The sequence below is a fragment of the Balaenoptera musculus genome, chromosome 16 (assembly GCF_009873245.2).
Source record: "Balaenoptera musculus isolate JJ_BM4_2016_0621 chromosome 16, mBalMus1.pri.v3, whole genome shotgun sequence".
NCBI lineage: Eukaryota > Metazoa > Chordata > Mammalia > Artiodactyla > Balaenopteridae > Balaenoptera > Balaenoptera musculus.
Genome location: NC_045800.1, coordinates 13003496 through 13025798, shown reverse-complemented (window position 1 = coordinate 13025798; position 22303 = coordinate 13003496). Strand labels below are relative to the sequence as shown.

The following is a 22303-nucleotide window of genomic DNA, read 5'->3' as shown; positions in this document are numbered from 1 at the left end:
GCTGGACACTAGAAAGTAGTGAGAAATGCCATGGCTCTGCCAACTCTACTCTGCTCCTGAGTTCCACAAATAGCTGTTTTGTTAGCTGTCTTCAATTTCCTCTGAAAGCTTGTACAGTCCTTACCGTAGAGGGCTGTTGTGAAGAATAAATGAAATAACACATAAAGAGAAAGCACTCAGCATAGGTCTTAGCCTCTGTATAAATACGCAGATGTAATTTGCTACCAAACAGTAAGTTCTGTCCCTGTGAGGGGACATCTTATACACAAAGGGCTGCTAAACAGTGTCCACGCTAAACCTTACTTCCCAAAACTATTTTCATAGTGAAGTGAGTCTGTAGGTCTTAAAGAATACTTGCTGCCATATATCAAATAATAAGAGGCATCCTACTGTATTTTTAAAAGACAAGGAGTGCTCATGTACAAATGAATATTCATGATGTTTTATCTGTGATAAGAAGTTATGACAACCAAATTAAGATTAAACATTTTAATCAACTATAATAAACCAATAATCATATATAAAAATTCTGATTCATGCATCCATCAGATTACATAAATTATACAACTGTCATGTCACATAATGCTTACATACTTTGGAGTTTGTACCTGCAAAAATGTATACAAGTTACTAGAGCATTTTACTAAGTGTAATACTCTTCAGTTATAAATAACGCTTGTATCTTTCAAATACCTGCTAAATATATACATTTCTAGATCTGCAGCATTTTTTTTTGTACCTCAAAATCAAACCACCCCTAAGATCGAAGATTGACAGGCCCAAATGTATCATTTGTTACAGACTTCAATTCCATTGTAAGAGTGTATTTTTTGACATGGAAAATAAATGAAATAAAATGTCAACTCCAGTTTAATGCTTGAAGAGCTTCTACACTTCTTATTAAATACACCAGAAAACCCTTCTTATGCAGATTAATTAGTTAAGATGCTACCTATTGCATATTAAATACCTCTAATGATTGCATCTGGATTATTAAACTTATAAATCTGTGAGAATGGGGGCTCTCAGTGTGTGCTGACAGACCCTTCCAGGAACAATCATGAACCAGCAGCACTGCGATCCTTTCCCTTTTACTTCAAAGAGATCGAGGGAATGAGCATGCTTCATATTTCATTTACACACACACAAATGACACCAACCATATCTATAAGACGTATGGGCACACAGACATCAGAAAGTTTCACCTTGTTTTACAAATCCAAGGTAGGCTGCTTTTCCTAAAAACCTAAGAGGAAAAAAAAGTTCTAGTGTAACAATTTCTAGATATATTAAAGACAGCAATTCTTCTTTTTTTTTTTTTGAGATTCTCCTTGCTAAAGAATAAGCACCCTTATGGGGGTGGTAGGCAGTGGGGTGTGAGGGTGGAGGAGTTGGTGAAGGATGTGAGGAAAGCAAGTCTGTCACTAGCGAGCTGAGTTTTACTTAGGTTTCCATTCATGAAACCCTTTAAATACAGGCAACATTTTCATAGCTGGAAAATTACAACGAAATCTTCACTTACTGCTAAAAGCAATAGATGTAGTTATGTATAATCTATGGATAATACTACATTCATGGGAGGATGGCAAAACTAGGCTCAATGCAGAATACAGCAGCAAAAAGCAATACTTAAATATTTTTCGTGAATGGGTGACACATCATTTTATATACAATTCTAAGATTTATTCCGTGGTATTTAATAAATGAACTTGAAGCCTAAGTGGTAGGACAGTCATGTTCAATACTTTGAAGCTGAATTTTAGAACTGGGAGGGGAGCTGGTTGTAAAACTATAGTGTTTTAAAAATATTGGCAGAAATATTTTTAATTATGTAACAGAAGTATGTTAGCTTAAGACAGGTTTGAGACTATTATAAACTCTGCAATTTAAAAAAATCCTCTTATTGGTGGAAATATTTTTGAGCATGCCTTTTTTAAAGTGTAAAAGCAAAAGTAAACTCTGTCTATAAGTCTACTGTGCTGCACGTTATTTAATGAGTACATATGTTTTATTTCCTTGTCTAAGTTACTAACAAAATATACCATTAGAATACTTAAAAGTTATAGTTTGCAAAAATAAACTAATGTGATCTTTTGGCCTTTTTTTCTACAACGCTAAAAATTAAAACTACTCTATTTGCACTTCTGCCCACAAACACAGGAAACACTGTTATGTTTACTTAGGAACTCATTTTTACTTTTTGTTTTTAGTTCCTTATATTGACCCATCGATTATGAAAATATATATATAGTCAGTTTGATTCCAGGTCACGAGTGAAAGAAAGTTCATAAACATCGGAACAGAACATTTCGGGCAGTGATAAATGCAGATTCAGTTTTCAATACAATTCTTGTCTCAGAATTAAAGATAAAAATATTGATGCAGTTATAACCAAATCATTAACGTATGGATAAGCCTAATCCTTAACAGTTTTTATACAGGCAAAGAATCCTCCTTAAAAATGAATTTCCTCATAAAAAGAATGGCAGTCCCTTAACCATACTTTTTCATGAGCTCTATCTACATAAAACATATCCCCAGTACAACACTGGCATCGTGGTTCATTCTATAAAGAGTAAATTTGGCCAAAGCATATTAAAATATCTGCAGATAATGTCATAATACTGCAAACACATGGATTTTAGTACTTTTAAAAGTGTAAGAAGAGCCTCAGTTATACTAACAACAGAAAAAAACAAATACTAAGAACTGTGCAACATTTAATAAATGTTAACTAAAAATGGCACCATATTAAAAAGAACTACCAAGACCTCAAATGGGAAAATAAAATTCTATACCAGACTGTGAGGTTTATTACAGAAATTTAGAAGTGGAGGAAAAAGTTGGTGAAAGCTATTTTTCCTTGTCTCCTATTAAAAATTATTTAATTTTTTGTATTTCAGAAGAATTTTCAGAATTTCAAAATTTATGCTCTCATAGAAAAACTGAAGAAACTCAGAAAAATACAAATAATAAGGGATTTTAGCTTGTGAATATAAGCTTGGCCAAGTATTATCTGATTCAAAATATTAAACTGAGCAAAACTATTATATATGCTTTGTATTTAACTCTCAATGAAGTCTTAGTAGAGATAAATATTAGACAGAAATGCATTTGGTAAAAGATTGGGGAATATATGTCTCCATATACAGGTGAATTTTTCATCTTAAATTTCCTTTAGAAAACACAGATTCAGTATTTCATAGTATGTATTTCAGACTTTTAAAGTTAAAAAATCAGCAGATGATTAGTAATATTTTTATATCATTTTCACTTTAAAGACTAATTTTGTACAAATATATAAAGAAAATTCATGAGAGTAGTCAACATTTTTGGGGAGCAGACTTGAAAACAAAGCTGACACAATTTTGTGATATTGATTTATTCTTCCAGGGTGGCTGTAGAATAGTGTAAAATGTCGTGCTAGTAAAGATCTATTCTAAAAACTCACCCCTCCTTTAGTAACTCTTATTTTGGTTCAGAAACCAAATGCAACCATCTGTTCCATTATTTATGTAACTTGAAACCAAGCCTAATTCTTCATTCCTAGAATTTGTTCATTGCTTTGGATTATCAGGCATCAGAATGATCACCTACTTTCCGCCCCCCTCCAAATTATCTTCAGATATAACTTCCTCATATTTTCTTTGCTAGTACTGAATATTTTAAAGACATTCAGAATCTCAACAAATCACGTTTGCTTATCTTCTGCTTATAGCTCAAACAAAACTCAAATATTAAGATAAAAAATTAATTCAAGAAATTCATGCTGTTGCAAAGTTAATGAAGTTTCCTAAAATACATCGTTCTTTAAAAAGGGGCTTTAGATCATTACTTTTGGAAAAAGAGAAAAGATTTGATGCTGGAATAATATATAGTAGCAGCTTATTTTGAAACCAAGGTTCACATAGTCAAGAGTGATTTGAAGCAGCTTCTGTGTAACAAACCATCATAGTAGCAATGATGATTTGTTTTGCATTGATAGAGCACACATATATTTTCAAATTAAGAAATCCTAATTGGTATCCTAATTTTAGAGGCAACCAGTTGTCTTTAAATGTTCTAAAAACACATGTATATATGAGGTATATGCATGTATTTTATATACAAAGATACATGAACAGATTATTCATGTACATATATGTATATAAAATATGAACTTTTTTTTTAGTAGTGTTTATAATGAGCAGTATTCCTGCAGCTTAATCTGTACAAATTGACTTCTGAGAAACCAACCACAGTATCAATTCTGCTTGATGAGAAACCTGTTCCTGAGGAATAAGTCATGTACTTCTGAAGATACTTCTAGGCCTATGGCAGATTAGTGGGCCGGCACCAGCACCTAAGTGAATCCTAAGGAACTGCTTGTTCACGAGAATCTGGCCCATTTTCACTTGAAAGGTTTAAATTATTTAGCTCACTTCAAAGGTCACTCTTGATAGTCCCTGCTAATATTTACAGGTGAAACAATTCTTCACAATGAAGGAGAGTATGTAACAAAACCTGATAGTGTGGTCTCTCTCAGTAACAAGCTTTTCTTCTATTTTTTCTCTCTCTTTCTTCCTTTCTTTTTTCCCCAATTATAAACGCAGTACCATTGGCTTATTAACTATTGGAGAATTTGCCAGCTTTCCTGGATGGTTCGTATGGCACTCTGAGAATACTGGGCGTTTCCTCCATTACCCTTACAAGGAGGTTGTCGATGTAGTCCTCCAGCTCCCGGATGTGGGAGTCTTTCCTCCTAAGGAGCTCTTTGTGTTTTACCAGCTCCTGTAGTACCTCCTCGTAGGTCAGACTACGATAGCCTGCAGTGGCATCAAAAGGGTTGCTGTCCTAGAATAGGATAAAGATGGTCACTTTAATAGATAGCACATCAGGGGCAAATTATGAGTTATTCTGAAGTTCAACTGTTTCAAACCCTCATCAAACTTTTCTCTATCCTTGGCTAGAACCAATGTGACAGTTCACAGAATGGCTAGCCAGTTCTGAGGAAGGGACTAAAGCAGATGCACCAAAGCCTTGATCACAACTCTAAATTCTTAAATATAAGAAATTGACCATGTAATTTAAGATTAAGTTAAGAGATAAAATGTTCAATAATAAACATAATTAAAATAGACAAAATCAAAAGATCTGCAAGAATTAACTTTAGGAAATATTAGAAGCTATTGAAAACTATACATTTGGATATTAGTCTAGTCCTCGTGGAATTGCTCCCTCTGAACTATAGTTTAATGTTATGCCTTTGCCTTTTTATTGAAGATGGTAACAAGAAACAGCAATATCAACTCTGCCTCTCCAGTTTGCTATGAAATGTTGATGGCATTCAGAATTAAATCCATGAGCATTCCTTATAAGAAGCTCCATGGGAGTAACTACTCTTTTAACTTATAGGCAAATAGAACCTTTTCTCCTCTGAGTAACTAGTCTATTTTCTCCTCCTAGTACTAATACCTATACAATTTATTTTATTTCCCTTTTTGCCTTGGTTGTCAGGAAACTCAAGAGTTCAACTACAGTCATGCTAACACTTAAGATTAGTATATCTGCATTCTCTCCCATTTCACTTACTTTATTTTGTTTAACCTTATTCTATTGGTGAAAATTCTCTTAACACAAAGGTACAAACATAAACCAAAAAAAAGGCATTGACTCAATTCATTTTCATTACAAAGCATTCTAATATTAAAAGAAAAATATTTCTCAGAAATTTAATCAAAAAGGCACTGTAACATCATCTATTTAAAGTGCATATTTAGATGTTTCATTATATAAAATATAATGCCAAAATATAAAGTAGCAATCTTTATGCCTTCTTATATATAGTTCTATCACTACATTCAACAACTTAAAATGGTTTTCATCACTTTCTTTCCAAACATTTCCATTTGGCTTTAAAGAAAATATACTAAAATACTGAGGAAATTGGCCTTGCTCTTAAGGACTAATAGTATCTAATCTATTCAGAGGAGGACGGAGAACGAGGACTGGTGAACGTAGAAAGGTCTTTTTTTTCCTTTTTTGTCATAAGAATTAAATTTGTCTGTATTCATTTTCAGGATCTATTTTAATTTGCTATGCATCCAGGAGTTTTCATCAGTAAAGCCAAAGTTTAACTTTTTATCCCCTCGTCCCCAGGCCCCATGACTTTGCTGCACCAGAGAAACAAGCTAGAGCACAGATACCAATTTGATGTTTGTGTTACCCAAGCACACTCCCTTCTCTAGGATAAAGGCAAAACAATATTCCTGGCTGAAAACTTCTCCAATCCATAGAATCTCTCAGGTTTTGCACAGAAGATATAGCTTGCACTAGGCCTTCAAAGATTTTGCCAGGCAGAAATGCGTAATGGGCATCTCAAGCAGTAGCTCTGCTTGTTCAAAGGAGGAAGCAAGGTTCAAGGCACAGTGGCCAATAAAGGTGATCAGTGGAGTACGGCTGGGAAATAAGGTTCAGGGCAGGGCACAGAGAGAGAGGCTGAAACAGTGGGTTCCAAACAGACCATCAAGGATGTCTGATGCTATCACACTTAGTGTTATGGGAAACAGAAAGCCCACTGAAGGTTTCTAAACAGAGGAAAGATGATTAAAGCTAAGCTTTAGGAAAATGGCAGCAGTGGGTAAGATCATTTAGAGGGACCGCGATTAGTTACAAAGCTATTCAAATAGTAAAGACAAAAGTTAGGAGGAGCCTCTACTAGATTAACAGAATAGAGAGGATGCTAAAAGGAAGTTTAAAAATGACTTATTTTACCATTAGAAACTGGGTATAGATACAACTTTATGAATTAGATTACCTTGTCCCCCAAAACATTTCAGAATATTGCTTTACGACAACTAAAGGACAATTCTGGAGATATGTGTTGGTTTACTTTTTATTCTCTTCTCTTTCAGATCAATTAACTTTTTGTTAGAATAAATATACACACCTATTTACTAGTTTAATTGGTCATAAGTAGTCTAGAGATACAAAACTTAGATTTTCCTAAACACATTCCTATTGACATTTATTATACTCAGCAGATTTCTGTAGAAAAGATAAGACATACCATAGAGCTAAGTACATTTTAAACATCAATTAAAAATAAGCTAAAGTTTCTTACTTTAACCTAAGTAACTCTGCACAAATTTGAGACAGAAACCCACCTAAGTCTCACTTTCCTTCTCTGATAAATGAGATGTTCTCTAAGGTCCCTTTCAACTCTAACATTTCCTGGTCTGCAAAGAGGTTTTTCAGAACTGCATTCTAAAAAAGTGATTATGTCCAACTAATGTGATTTCATTTTTCTAATACAATATTTACTGAAAAATAGCAGTTCTTGTGAGAACTGCAGGGATTAATGAAATTAAACTAAATGGGATTCATTACCAATTGATTGTTTTACTTTTTTTCTTAATTTAACATAATAATAGCATCCGACTGGGCCTCTCTTAATCAAATTATACATATATGAACTGATTTCTCCAAACTAATTAAGTGATAATATGCAGTTAGAAAATCATTTATATTGTTACATTTAACACTATACCAGTGCTACCACAGAATGCAGTTAAAATAATTTTTTAACATTTCTCTAGACAATGAGGATGGAAGACATGTCAAAAAATTCTTATTTTGACATAAGGGGTTTAAATTAATGCCATGATACAAATCAATCTAAAATTTAATCTCTCAAAATAATCAATTATTATCCCACAATATTGTTCAACACTTAAGATATAAGCCATAATCTAGAATATACAAATCCATTATTTGGCTTATTTTTCCCCCTCACAACCGTCTAATACTTATGGATAAACAGATTTCTTGGAAATACAGTTCTGACCTTTTCAATAAATTTTCCATTTGTCCTTTTACGTGAAAAATTTACCCCAAATTTCTGCATCGAGTTTTTATGCAAAAAAACATCTTAGAAACACATGTACTATAAACTATATTCTGGAAAAGAATATAAAATAATTAAAAACAGTTTTATGCTTAGTTCCAGATTTTATCCCATATTTGAAAATCATGTAAACCTTCTAATTTTAGGCATAAGATTCTTAAATTGACTAATATACTCAATAAATACATCTATCCTTCTGTTTGTTGATATAATTCCAAATAAAATAAAGATTAATATTAACTAATACAGTAGGAAATTAAAATATTTTCTAGTTACAAAAATTATTTTGCTTAAAGAGGAAAACTCTCAGGCAAATATAAAAATGAATTATTTTTTCAAAAGATACTTTTAATACTATTCTTGGAAAAACTAAAATTGAGAAATCTCCAAACTGGTAAAGACTCAAATAACCTAACATGGGACTCCTAAGTACTCAATAGTTTTTCCTCTAGCACTTGATATAGATGGCACATATGTTTTTAAGATGTCTTCTTATATTGAAATTTAATGTAAATTTTTCTTCTCTCTTCCCCTTTCATAACCAATCCTTTTTCATTCCTACCCAAACTCTGTTAAAAATTTCCATATGCAGATATAAGAAAATAAGAGTTGGGTGAGTGAACAGAATTATTACATTAAGTTGTCTAACTGGAATTTTAAATAACAGTTGTGCAAAATACTTTGAGAATTACTAGTGATCTATTTTTACTTTACTCACAGTCTAGCCTTTTAAACTAGGAAATGTATATTTTTTACAATATTTAAATTTCAACAAAAGCAAATTATCAAGACTCAAAATAACTGAAGATTTAAAGAAAGGTTGTCCTGGTAACCAAATATTGGTGGGGTACTAACTGACATCCAAGGCAACTAGAGGAGAGAGAGAGAGATAAGATGAAGGCTTGGCATTCTCTGATCATCTCATTATTGTTCTAATGAGGAACTTTGCTCTGGGAATATCATCTCAGCTACTTTCACATCTTTTGTGCTACTCCCTTCATCTCCCTTTCAGTTCTTAATTAGGCCTTAAAGAGCTCACACTGCCCTTTCAACTGGCTACTGCTCCTGTTTAAACACTGCTTTCACAGACAGGTGTTGGCACTAGCATATAAGACATACAAACTTAATTACAAAATACTATGTTCAGAAGGGGAAAAAAATATAACTTGGTGGACAGCTATTATTGAAGAACTTAACGTAAATTACTTCAAACATCTTATAATCTTCAACATAAAACTTGTTCAAATACTTTTTTTCAATAGCGATCAGTATGAGGATGAGCTTTCTCCTCTTAATTGTATCTTGCAGTAAATTAACAACACCTAGTAATCCTTTAACTGTCATTTAGAATAGTTAGTATTCCAGAGAAAAATAATCACACATCAAGGATTCTTTTATCACCTTTAAATCCCTTAACTAAAACAATTTTCACATTTTATTTCTTTAAAGAATTCTAAGGATGCTTTTACAGCAATAAATTACAAGATTTGGAAAAGTACATTTACAAGCACATAGAAATTGTAATTAAGGTTACTTAATAAACAATAGCTGCACATTAAATCGATTTTTTGATGTCGCATTTTGTTTGAGATTAAGTAACCGCCTGATAGAATTCATTTTACTATCTGATCAAAGGCTGACTTCATATATTCTGACGTTTCTCGCCAGTCTGCCATAATATAAAGACTTGAGTATTTATGAAACATCAAAACGTACACATCACGTACATTAAAACAGCAAAAACACAGTACAAAGTCCTCTGCCTCTTAATGTTTTCTACCATTTTAAAGACAAATGACTGCATTTAGAACGGTTTACACAACACCATGGTTTCTTCTCAGCCTATCACACCATAGAAGACTGTGATATGTTATTGCTTTGAAAAATTCTTATTATACATCTGGATCACACACATTAAGGACAGATGGTTCAAACAGCAACCACCAGCCTCTTGGAATAAAGGCTCTATTTCTGTTATTCAGTGAGAATTTAGTTTCCTACCAAGACATGTGACCATATTTTTGTAAAGCAACTTATTCTCTCTAGGCTTAGTATAGTATTTAGAATAGACTGAAGATGTACTGAAACTCGGAACAGAGGTCGAAAACCGGACTTCAAATAACAATGAAATGAAATTAAGATATCTGAATAATCCTTGCAAAATATGTGAGTTAATTTAGCTGGTCGCTACGAAGCCTGTTAATATATTTGGTTTTGTTCTGACTTGGAAGGTAAGTGTCCTAAAGGATCTTTCACACACACTCCTGGTTAGATGGGTCTCTGGCCAGGAAGCTCTTCCTACTGTTAAATGTTCACAAGCAGGTTTATTCTCCCCTCAACATGATTTACAACAACAGTAACAAAATGCTAGCTTCTCCCATGCTCTTATTTCACAACTATAATGTTGACCTGACATACAGCTTTCATATCGATTTTTAAACAGTCTGCAAACAAAATCTGTATATTCTAAATTGGCTTCAATTATAACTATAATGTTTGCGTACACTTCCATAGATCATACATAAGTCACACCCTATGGTATATTAAAGATAAAGTTTGAATTTTGCTTTTTTTCTTTCTCCCTAAATCATCACACTAAGCTATAATCTGTGGGTAACTGAAGGATTCAAGGAGACAGAGGCCTTTTTAGAAATGTGCCCCAGACAGAAAGACCAGCTTGTGGCTTGGTTTTTGGTAATTCTCTAAACCCCCTCTGCAACTTACCGGGATTTTCCTGAGGTCTTCATTACTTGTCGGATTTCATATGAAAATGAGCAATAAAAGACAAACATAAATGTTAAAGCGTATCATAGTACACGTGGGAGGAAATATAAAAACAGAACATTTTAACCAACATTGCAATAACAATTCTAAACTCCTATATTACCTGAGTGAAATTTAATCCAGGATGTAAAAGAAAAACAATATTTACTAAACATCTAAAGCAGCTACAATTTTCAACTTTGAAGGAAAACCCCTTCAGTATTATTAGAACTGAAGAACTGTACCTCTAATATGTAGTTTCTAAACATCTTTAAATATAAGCAATTTTACCTAGTGAGATATTTTATAAAATTAATTTCTATAATGTTATTATTCATTTTATATACACACACCCACTTACCTTAGGCCTTCTGATATAAAACTATAGAGACTTAAATAAATTTAGGTTAGGAAGACTGTAGACTAAAAGAGTTGAAAGCAATCTTTTAAACAATTATTTCTATAGGTATCAGAAAAATTAACCTTTAAATGTTATCCTATCAAGGAGAATGAATTCGGAGCTGTGTGAACCATTTCTGTCATTAATGAATTTCTAAGTAGCTGGTCTTCAAAATTTAAATACCCAAATGGACCAAAACAAAATGGATTTCTTGCATGCACACAGGACGAAAACATCACAGCTGAATGCTATAATCGTTTTCTTCTTTGAAACATGTCCATTAGGAAGGCGACTGGAACCAAAAAGAAGCTAAACTTCAAAGCCATCTGGTGAGTAAATATTTCATCGTTGCTATTCAAGTTTAATTTTTACCCGGCACTTAAGAGTATTAGCCATTAGAACCTCTACAAAGCATTACTGTCCTAGGAACCTTTTTATTCCAAAAAAAAAGACTTAACTGTAAAATATATTTTTTCATTATCTGTGCTTTATCAGCCAAATAACTGGAATCCTTTGAAGAAATTCACTTTTAAAACTTTTGACTGTACGCACAAAAAGTGTGGACACTGAGAAGTACCTATTACTACAAGTACATATCCCCAGCTGTAAACCTACAGGGCATGCAGGCATGTACAACCACCGCAAGAGAATTTCTCACATATCCAAGGTTTCATTTGTTATGACTAAGATTTGTAGTACTAGCTTCCAGAACCGGTTGCTGACCTTTTCTACCTAGAACTCCTGTGGATAAATTTGGTATTTCAGTAGAGCTGGGTGACATGGTAGGGAAGATTGAAACATGTTTTAAATACCTACGATGCACCATTTACAGGCCGACTCGGCTGACACATTTTCTCATTCCCTGTACCTCACCGTGTTTATGGTGTTCTGTATGGTCCCAGACTAGAGTCACTGTACCGGCAAAGTCTCAAAAGCCTGACAGAAAAGTGGCTTAAAAGAAAACAAATACAAACCCAAAATACATTATCCTGTGGTACCCCTAGGCCTAGAGTGCCGGGGGAGCAGCTGATAACACGCACGGTTCCCAGCCTCCCTGATTTTCAGTCCAAGGAGGTCAACATCAGGGACCAATGGGACTAATCTCTCCTTGCCCCGTGATCTCACAGCACGTTGCTCTCTAATAGGTCAAGAAATGCATTCTGCTGCATCTCTCTCCATCCGACTGTGACATTCTCGAGGACAAACTGATTTACATTCAGTGTAACGGCACACTGTACTGGTTACAGGCAGAGAAGTGCTTGAGGGCCCTGGAACCAGGTGGTGTGAACTCAAATCCTGGTTCTGCCCTCTACTTACTTGCCTTTGAGTGTGTCTGGGTTCCTTCCTCTGTAAAATGGGGATGGTAACAGGATCTACCATGTAGGACTACTGGGAAGATTAAATGAGTTGACCACGTGTAAAGCACTCAGCACAGTGGTTAATGGACAGAACATGTTCAGTAAATTATTTTATTTAATAAACATCTGCATAGCACTTAGAAAGTGCCAGATACTGTGCTAAGCACTTTACCAAAATTAACTCATTTAATCTTCACAACCCTTAAGGTAGGTATGATCTTCATTTTCAAAAGAAGGAAATGAATCACAGAGAGGTTAGGTAGCTTGTGTGAGGTCGTCCAGTGGGTGAGTGTTGGAGGTGACACAGTCCTAGCCCTGTGTTCTGCTCATAGATCTACCTAGTGAGCACAGGCCGCACTGCTGAAGCCCTGCACACACAGGACACGCGGATTAATCCAATGTTTTGAGTAAGCACACAGGAGAGGTGCCCTTGCAGGGCGAGAGCACTCCTGAGAGTTAAATTCTTAGACCACCCAGAGGAAGGAAACGTTCTATCGCAGCATTAGTCAAGGAAGGTCTACTAAGTCAAGGAAAAAGTAGAACTTAAAATGACATGACGGTTAGGTTCGGCAGGCCAGAGAAAGAGGCCTCTGAAGACACGTGCTGTCTGGAGCTGCCGGACAGCGGTGCCACTGCAGGACACGGAGGAGCCTGGCACGCAGGCAGCAGGATGGGAAGGAGCCCTTGAAGGGCTGTCATGCAGAAGAGGAGGCTCTTAGAGCGGGTCCATAGAGCAATAGGCCATTTTTGACAAATTTAATCTTTCATAAATGTTATTTAGATGTTTCATTATCTATCCTATCACATCCTTGAAGAGTAAACAGTATTATGACTGTATAAATTTCATTATATGTCTCAGGAAGAAATTATTGAACTGAGAAATAGAAATGCTGGTATTATATTTATTATAAAAAGAGTTTTGAAGGAACAGACATTTAGGACAAAAATTTTATCAAAATCACAAACCTAACCGTATGTACTATCCAACGGCTTTAGCCTGTGGGACTAAAGTGAAACTCAGTGACAACCTGCAAAGTGTCTGAGAATTCTCAAGAATGGTCACAACTGTAAGGGAAAGAGGTATGGAGCACAGCGAGCCCCAGCTCTTTGCCATCGTACCTGGGTGTAACCTAAGCTCGCCCACACTCTCCAGCAGCCCAGTGCCGCGATCTGAGGCCAGGGCTCTGGTACTGGCCATTGTCTGGAATCTAAAGGCAGAACCCCTCCCCTGTGTTCGGCTTTATACTCACAAACTGACGTGTCAAATACATGACCAACTCAGTCATTCACAGCTGCTTTTTTTGATCTGTCCTTAAGTGGGAAAAAAGAGTTAGCTGAACTGGATGAATTAGCTTGGGGAAAAATGTCTCTATCGAAGTGTGGCACCAATTTGTGCTATCTTTCTTTTTGGACTGCTTCCTCATGTCAGACAAGATACTGAATAACGTAGTCTGCTCAACTGAGTTGCTGACAGGTTAAGGAAAACGGTGTTTTTAATCAGGTATAAAAATAAACTTAGACATGCTCACACTGAAAAAGTCTACACAGATTTAAACTTCAGAATTCAAAAAAATTAATTTTTGAAATCAGAACTGAAAGAGTTTGGTGGCAGCAGAGGATTTTAAAGTAACTTTGAGACTGATAAAAATATTTTTAAATTCATATTTTTTAAAAATAGTTTAAACTAATAAAATGCTTTTACCTAACATTCTGAAGTTTTTAGGTTTAATAAAAGCTTATTTTTACCTTGTGCTATTTCCAAATTTTAAAGAATTTTCCTGGTAAACTCTAAATTTTAAAATTAACAGTACTCAAATGTATTTCAAGGAATCATAGTATCTCTTCAATAACGTCACATTAATTTACTCTGAAGTTAGGATAATACTGAGTAAGTAATTGGTGAAACTTGAAACTGTCCTTCAATTTCTGCTATGGACTGGTCTTCCACAGATAAGCCAGAAAGCAAACCAACATTTATAAAGTGATAAAAACTGACCACTACAGAAATCACTAAAGCATTTGTCAGTGATCAGAGTTTTTCTTCTATGTCCTTCCTTTTCTCTTTTTAAACTCTTTTTGCTCTCTTTTGAAGCAAGAATACCTAAGAAAGGGAAGAGGACTATTAACAGTGAAAAGTCCGTCATGACAAAAAAAAAAAAGCCCACAGAAGAACAAAGATCTTTAAAACTAGCTGCCTAGTCAGTATAAGACAATGCAAACTGTGTAAATTCCTGGCTCTAGGATTTTAAATCTTTCAAGGAGAAGTCACGTAACACACCTGAAGTTCTTTTCCAAGGCATTTAAAAACAACTATTATTACATCTTCCATGTTACCTCTTTCCAAGCCCTGTTACTGCTGGAATTACAAAGCTAAGTCCACTTTGGCCTACAACTTGACTCATTTTGTATTTAATAAGTCAATTCAAGTTATTTGCAAAATTCAGGAGGTGTCCTGCTTGTCTGGGAGGGGGGGCAAAGAGAGGAAAGCGGAGTGGAGGAGTAAATTTCTTAAACACCATTCAATTTCTTATGGTGTATAGGAAATAAGTATAACTTTATCACAGAAGAACTTCGGACATTAGTTCTTTTCAAAGGAGAGTATCCTACTGATCTTCTTGTTTAGCTGACAGAGTGGGCTCTGGAGACCTGGAGCTTCACTTTGGTGACAAATGTAGTTGAGGGGGAGGGGTGTAAACTGAGAACTATAACATAATACAAAACCTTTAATGAGTCTGAAAAGAGGAAAAGAAAATACACCATTTACAGCGAAGCAAGGGCAGAGAGTAATGACACCGGCCTAGCAACGACTGGTATTACTGGACTTTAACCACGGTACCAAGCACCTTTGGGAGGACTTTGCATGTTAACCCACTTAATCCTTGAACAATCTTACAATGTGAATTACAGAAGAGGAAACAGGCACAGCAAAGTCAAGAAGCTTGCTCAAGGTAACACAGTTACTAAGGGGCAGAGTCAGGATTCACAGACAAGCAGCCAAAGACCACCATCCAAGCTCTTTAGCCATCAACTGCACCTCTCCCACACGGGGGTTCCAACGTCCTCAGTCCTACTGGGAGCTCAGAGACAGCTGGATTCAAGGAGGCCAACACAATTTCCTGAGGATTCTTCCAATCAGAATGACTAAGAAAAGTGCAAGACTTAGACAATCTTAAAGAGATAGAACAAAGGCTGAAAAGCAACAGGTATTGAATTTTTTTTCTGTTTGCCCCTCCTGCTCCATTCTGCCCCTCCCTGCACCCCAGAAGGCTGATCTCTGGAAAGGGCATCGCCTGGGTCCCCTTGCCCATTGGCTTCCAGTTGTGCTCTGCCACTGGGAGGCACCTGCAAGAGACTGGAGGACAGAAAGAAGGGGAGACAGGGTATTTATTCCAGCCCCATCCTACCAACCTCTTCAGCCCCCCTGCGGCACTGCAGCTTTACCAGTAGCTCCTGTACAGACAGCCACAGCGGCTCCTTCACACCGAAGCATGGCAGCCCCTTCCAGACACTGCCGGTCCCTAGTGCTCTACTATCCCTTCCTTGGTGTCCTAACCCTGGCCACCCCTCTATAAATGATATCTTCGCTAAACTTTCTTCAATTACTCGTTTTGAGTGTGTCATTTGTCCCCTGCTAGGACTTTAACTGATACAAGAATATATAATAAATGCCCAAAACTATTCACATAATAATTTAAAATAGGAGAGAAAGAAAGGAAGCCAAAGAAAAACTGCAGTTTTGAAATGGTATAACCGAAGTGGCTGGGATTTGAATAGTACCGCTGCATGTTTATACACTGCCTTACAATTTATAACATGTCTTCACAAACGGAGTTTCTCTCAACTGAGGAACAGCAACCAATAAGGTGGGATGCGATCACTCACAGTAAGACCTCATACAACTGAAATTCCACCTGATCCACCTCACCTTCCGATTCTCCCACTCCCTCGCCCCATCAGACCTGCTCTGTGGACCCCCGCTGTCATCCCAGTTGTTTCCTAACCTGTTTGCATTTCTTCACCCGGCTCACCAGAGCATACTTACAGCCATTACCCCTCAGATGTTCCACCACTTTTATCTTGCCCATCTCTAATCCCTCCCAGGTCCCTCCCAAGTAACTCCCGCTGTCTTCGTTACTTCACTGCCTCACCTTCTGTAACCTGAAACACGTCCCCCGCCACCGATACTCACTGCCAACAAACGACTTTTACTTAAGGTAACAGCCTCATTCTCTTTAACCTCTCAGCTCCCTTTGATGACTGTTCTTTCTGAGACTCTCCCCCTCTGTGGTATGTGGTGGCCCTAATTTTCTCCTATGTTTCTGATTACCTGTCTTCTTCCCCGTTTCACCCTAGGTGGGAAACACCAGCTATTTCTTAACGTTCTGTTTTCAAACCTCTTTTTCCACTCTATCTTGGAAATCACTACTTCAACTGCCACGACTATATGGACGGATGACTGCTAAATCTTTAATCTTCAACCACAATCACTTTATCCTTTGCAATACCGCCTTTACACATGTCTGTTTAAAGTCTCAGACTGGATATCTTACCTGCACTTAACTTACCTCAAAGTTCTCCCAAACCAGTCATCATCTTGACGTTTCTATCAGTTCTGTCTGATTTTCTTCCTTCAGGTACGACCAGTCTCCTGGTCACCAAAGGTGAAGTCTCAGAGGCACCCTTGACTCCAGCCTCCAGCTTGTAGCCTCATCAACAAGCTGCCAGATTCTCGCCATTCAGTTTCTGGACGTGGGTCTCTCACCGTTTCCTCACTACTCATTCTCACAGCTACCTTTCTGCTCACGAGACCACACGACCACCTGGACTGACAGCCCGGACCACTGTGACAGCTTCCTCTCAGTCTCTGTCACTCCTCCTTTGCCCCATCCAGCCTATGCAACATGGCTGGGCAGGACATTCTAAAGCTGAAGTCTAACCTCATTATTCTTCCGTCAAAAAACTTCTGGCCTCCACCTTCCTCTGGAGCAATAACAAAATTTCTTCGCCTGGCTTTCAAAGCCTATTGGGCTTGACTATATTTATCTTTCCAAACCTACTGCCCACCACCCAGTACCCAGGTACAACCTATTAAATTGCTCTAAATTTTATATTTTATTTTTAATCAAGAAATAGAAATTTCACCACCTATTTCAAAGAATTAGAATTAAAAGAGAGTTAAAATGGAATATTTCGTATGACGAAGTGCTATTCCAATGTCAGATATATGAACCTAGATACAGACCTTACATAAAAATCAACTCAAAACTGATCACAGACCCAAATGTAAAGCACAAAACTATAAAACTCCTAGAAGATAACACAGAGAAAATGTAGAAGATCTTGGGTATGGTAATAATTTTTTAGATACAACACCAAAGGCAGGATCCACGAAACAAAGAATTTATAAGCTGGACTTCATTAAAATTAAAAATTTCTGCTGTGTGAAAAACACTGTTAAATAGAATGAAAAGACAAGCCACAGACTGGGAGAAGATATATGAAAAAGACATATCTGATAAAGGACTGTTACCCAAAATATACAAAGAACTCTTAAAAGTAAACAATAAGAAAAAAAAAACAATCCAATTTAAAAATGGGCCAAAGATCCCAACAAATATAAAGATACACAGATGGCAATAGGCATAAAAAGGTGTTCCACATCATATGATATCAAGGAAAGGCAAATTAAAACAATGAGATACCACCACACACCTACTGCCATGGCCAAAATCCACAACACTGACACCACCTAATGCTGACAAAGATACGGAGCAACAGGAACTTGTACCATAGGATCCAGCCATTGCACTCCATGGTATTTACCCAAAGGAGTTGAAATTTATGTCCACACAAAAACCTGCACACAAATGTTTATAGAAGCTTTATTCATAACTGCCAAAACTTGCAAGCACTCAAGATGTCCTTCAGTAGGTAAATGGATAAACTAGTACATCCAGACAATGGAATATTATCCAGTGCTTAAAAAAAGAATGAACTCTCAAACCATGAATAGACATGGAGGAACCTTAAATGCATATTACTTAGTGAAAGAAGCCAATGTGAAAAGGCTACAGACTGTATGATTCCAACTATATGACATTCTGGAAAGGCAAAAACTATGGAGACAGTAAAAACATCAGTGGTTTCCAAGGGTTTGGGGGGAGGGACCAGTCAATAGGCAGAGCACTAAAAAATTTTAGGGCAGTAGAAATACTCTGTATGATACTATAAAGATGAACACACACCATTATATTAATACATTTGTCAAAAGCCACAGAATATACCACACCAAGAGTGAACCCTAATGTAAACTATGGACTATGTATAATTATGACGTGTCAACATAGGTCCATCAATTTTAGCAAATGTACCACTCTCGTGGGGAATGTTGCTAATGGGAGAGGCTATGTGTGTGCAGGTAAGATGTATATGGGAAATCTCATACCTTCTGCTCAATTCTGCTGTGATTTCAAACTGCTCTAAAAATGAATTTTTTTCAAAGTTTGCATTTTGGGTCTCTATCCTAATCCCTGGCCTCCCCACCTCTTTCTACTACAAACTGCTTAAAGGAAGGAATATCTCAATCTTTTCAGTCCTAGCATATGACATAGTACCTAGGGTATGGCAGATGCTTAACAAATGTATGCTGAACAAATTAACAGCCAGTGCTTAATAAAAATTGGGCTAATAGCTGACTGAGTAAATCAATAGTAGGTCAATACAGGTTTCAACAACAAGGTATCAAGTCCCCAAAGAGCAGAGGATATCGTTTTTCTGAATAACAAAGATCACTTTTATCTAGACCTGACAGCATATTAATGGAATATTTTTCCATTCTTTTTAAGACAGAAAGAATTACTCTGATACTTAAAACTGCCCATATGAATTGAAATAAGTTTCAAATTGGTGACTTCTAATATAATCCATTCAACTAGCCAGTTTATCCAGTTTACCAACCAGGTCTACCAGTTTAGGTATTTGACCACAATACAGATTCAACTGAAAATTTTCTGGTAAATCCTGAAAACATTTATTCCATAGAGGTTCAATGTTAAAGGAGTTTAAAGAAATGTTCTTAATGATTCCTTTTATAAAAGCCCTAAAAAATGAAGTGTCCAAAGAGAGATTCCACTAGTAAACTCAACCTTTAGCACATTTCAATTATGTCTATTACACATGCAAATAGGGCTTAAGAGCCACAGTGCAACTCAATACTGCTTTTTTCCTTTGTTTTTTTTTGGGGGGGGGCAGTGAGTACCAAATCAAATTAATGCTATTATAGATTAAAATACTCCATTATCTCTCCTGGGACTGGGCATGCACACTAATACCGTGATGGCAAAAACAGAACCTAATTCATAAATGTCTATGGGGATTAACAGTAATTTACTTATTACTATTCTCACAGGATATCTTTTATGAGATCTTGTAGGCAAGACAATTAGGAAATTGTGGTCAGTGACACCAAAGATCATGGACAGCAAATTCAGACCTAGCTGCTTTTCCATCATGAAATGGTAATGACAATACTGTTGAAGAAGTCCTAAAACTTGAAGACTGAAAGATATCCATGAAATTAAGGCATGTTTCATCAAGAATATCACGTTCAATCAAGTTTAACTTACTATTTTCTCCTGGTGAAGAAAAGAAATGATTATTTAAAATACAGTCAATCAATTCCCAAATTTCCAAACATAATCTCTATGAATTCCAAAAATTCTCCATTTCTTTAAAACTAAGCTTCTCAAACTTTGTTCTCTTTAGTACCCCTGATCCATGAGAATAAATCGGACAACAAGCATAAAATTGCCTTGACATCTCAAATTCAGGTAGATTTTTACGTTTTACTCCCTATCATAATTGTGCTTCTCTTAATAGAAAAAGAATCTTTTCTCCTTAAATCTTTAGGAACCTTGTCACTCTGGGAAATTGTGTTGATTATCCTGTTGCTCTGAGTAGACCCTGGTCCACTGTCTGCCATATATCCACTAGAGTCTATTTGAGGGTACGGGGGAGTGGAAAGCAAGTTCTGTTTACTTTGGAAGCCAAACAGTGAAACTGGACAAAAGCAATGAGAACAAGGCACCAGGGCCCTTGACAGGGCCCAACGGAGCACAGGTTCTGTCTGCGATCAAGGCCAACCCAGCATCCTTGATCAGCCTTTTCCCGTGAGGAGAGGTTGAAGACAACCTGGGCAGAGGTAACTCTTCCAGGAAGGTGGGGGGCGAAGCAAGTTGGCCCACAACACCCTTGGCCAAAAGTACCACAAGCTGGCTCTGTACCCAGGACAAAGCCAAGTTCTGGAAAAGAAGCCTTGGTGCCCTCTGGTCACCAGGAAGGCCTCCAATGTTCAAGGACACCCTGCAATGAGGCCCCTGGCCAGAAAGCAACTGCTTCCTTAACCTGTCATCTCTGCAGACTCTTCAAGGAGAGGCACTCAAGGCAACCAGACTTCCTGGGGCCACTCCATTGGGTGACACAAACCCCAAACTCCTGTGTATCCTCCTTGGAAGCAGAGCTGCTGGGGTGACTGGGGGATTTCTGGCCATGCTACACCCTAGGCTGAAAAGCCCAGCCTTAAAACATTCTTGGCAAGTAAGAGCTGGTTTCGCAGGGCTACAAAATTAATAAAACTTTCCTAGAAAACAATTTACTGTTTTGTGTAAAGATACACTCTCCAGCCCCCTCCCCAAAACAGGTAAGTACAATGATTTTACTGGAAACTGTACATTATACTATCTCTCAGAACACTGAGCTCGGAGACTACTCGAGTAGAATCTTATACTCTTGGTTAAAAAACAAAGACAAAAGAGTGTACTTTCACTGACAAAGAAATGAAAGCGCCAACTTCTAAACCTTGGTTAGAAGGGATATACTACTACCTGTGTGAATTTCCTAAGGCAGGGACCCTTTTCCCAAAGGGGACTCTGAGGAGTTTTTAGTAAGCGGCATTTATCCTTCTTACTATGATAGTTTTGAACAATTTAATTTGAACTCAAGTCATGTGAGTTTATGAAAACCTCATCATGCTTTAAGGTAAAGCCACAGCTTAGATATTTACCCTGCACTGTCCTTATTAGTGTTATGTGATAATTTCTGAACACAGGATTTTATAGCAATACTGATTAGAATACCTTTGCCTTGAAAGTCATAAAATAAATTTTCTACTTAATACAGGGAATACTTTTACTTAATTTCAATGTGGTTTAGTTTATTTCATCAAAGATTATTACTGAACATACATCTTGAAAAAAACTTTTATCCAGTTTATTGTTTTCTACCAAATGTATGTCCTTTATCAGTCAGTAAAAAACATGAGCTCCTAAGTTCTTTTATTTACGGTTTTTAAAGTTGAGAATATATTGTTACTTGTAAATAATTTCATTTAACTTATTTAAAGCAATTGTTACAGATTCTGTAGATGCTTTGTAATAAGATCATAGCAAGAGCTACCATTTCCAGGTTCACGATGTGGCAAACCTACCTTCAGCACTTTATGTGCCTTACATCATTTAATCTCTTCCACAACACCAAGGCTGTTATTCCATTTTACAATGAGGCTTAGAAAGGCTAAGTAAGGTCATATAGCTATTCCAAAGACTCAAATCCAGACCTGAGTCCTAAACCTGAATTCTTAAACCTATCCTATACTCGCTTTAGGATATTCTACTATTACTGTATTTAGATATTGTATTACTATATTTATACTTTCATGTAACACTGAAAAATCCTCAGGTAGAAGTAGTTAATCAAATATACCTTCTGAATCAAATATTAAATTACGTTTGGTATGATTTCCATTTTAAATTTATTTGGGGCATTTAATTTCTTTTAAAGTGAAAAAAATCTACATGAAACAATATATTGTACACCTCAAGTAAACAAAATATGTGATTA

The 22303-nt window shown here is 36.4% G+C and overlaps 1 protein-coding gene across 2 annotated transcripts in view; it reads right to left on the bottom strand.

Moving 5' to 3' along the window:
• Positions 1-474: 474 nt before the first annotated feature.
• The window catches only part of RAB11FIP2 (RAB11 family interacting protein 2), a 41602-nt gene continuing 19773 nt past the window's right edge, over positions 475-22303 (bottom strand). The window contains exons 5-6 of one of the 2 annotated variants that reach the window (XM_036828894.1): positions 10610-10646; positions 475-4833 (exon numbers count right to left, since the gene is read on the bottom strand). In XM_036828894.1, the coding sequence (XP_036684789.1) occupies positions 4606-4833; positions 10610-10646 (265 nt within the window). In that variant the 3' untranslated portion in view covers positions 475-4605. Of the gene's footprint in view, positions 4834-10609; positions 10657-22303 lie in introns of both variants that reach the window. The other variant, XM_036828892.1, reaches the window with a different exon arrangement.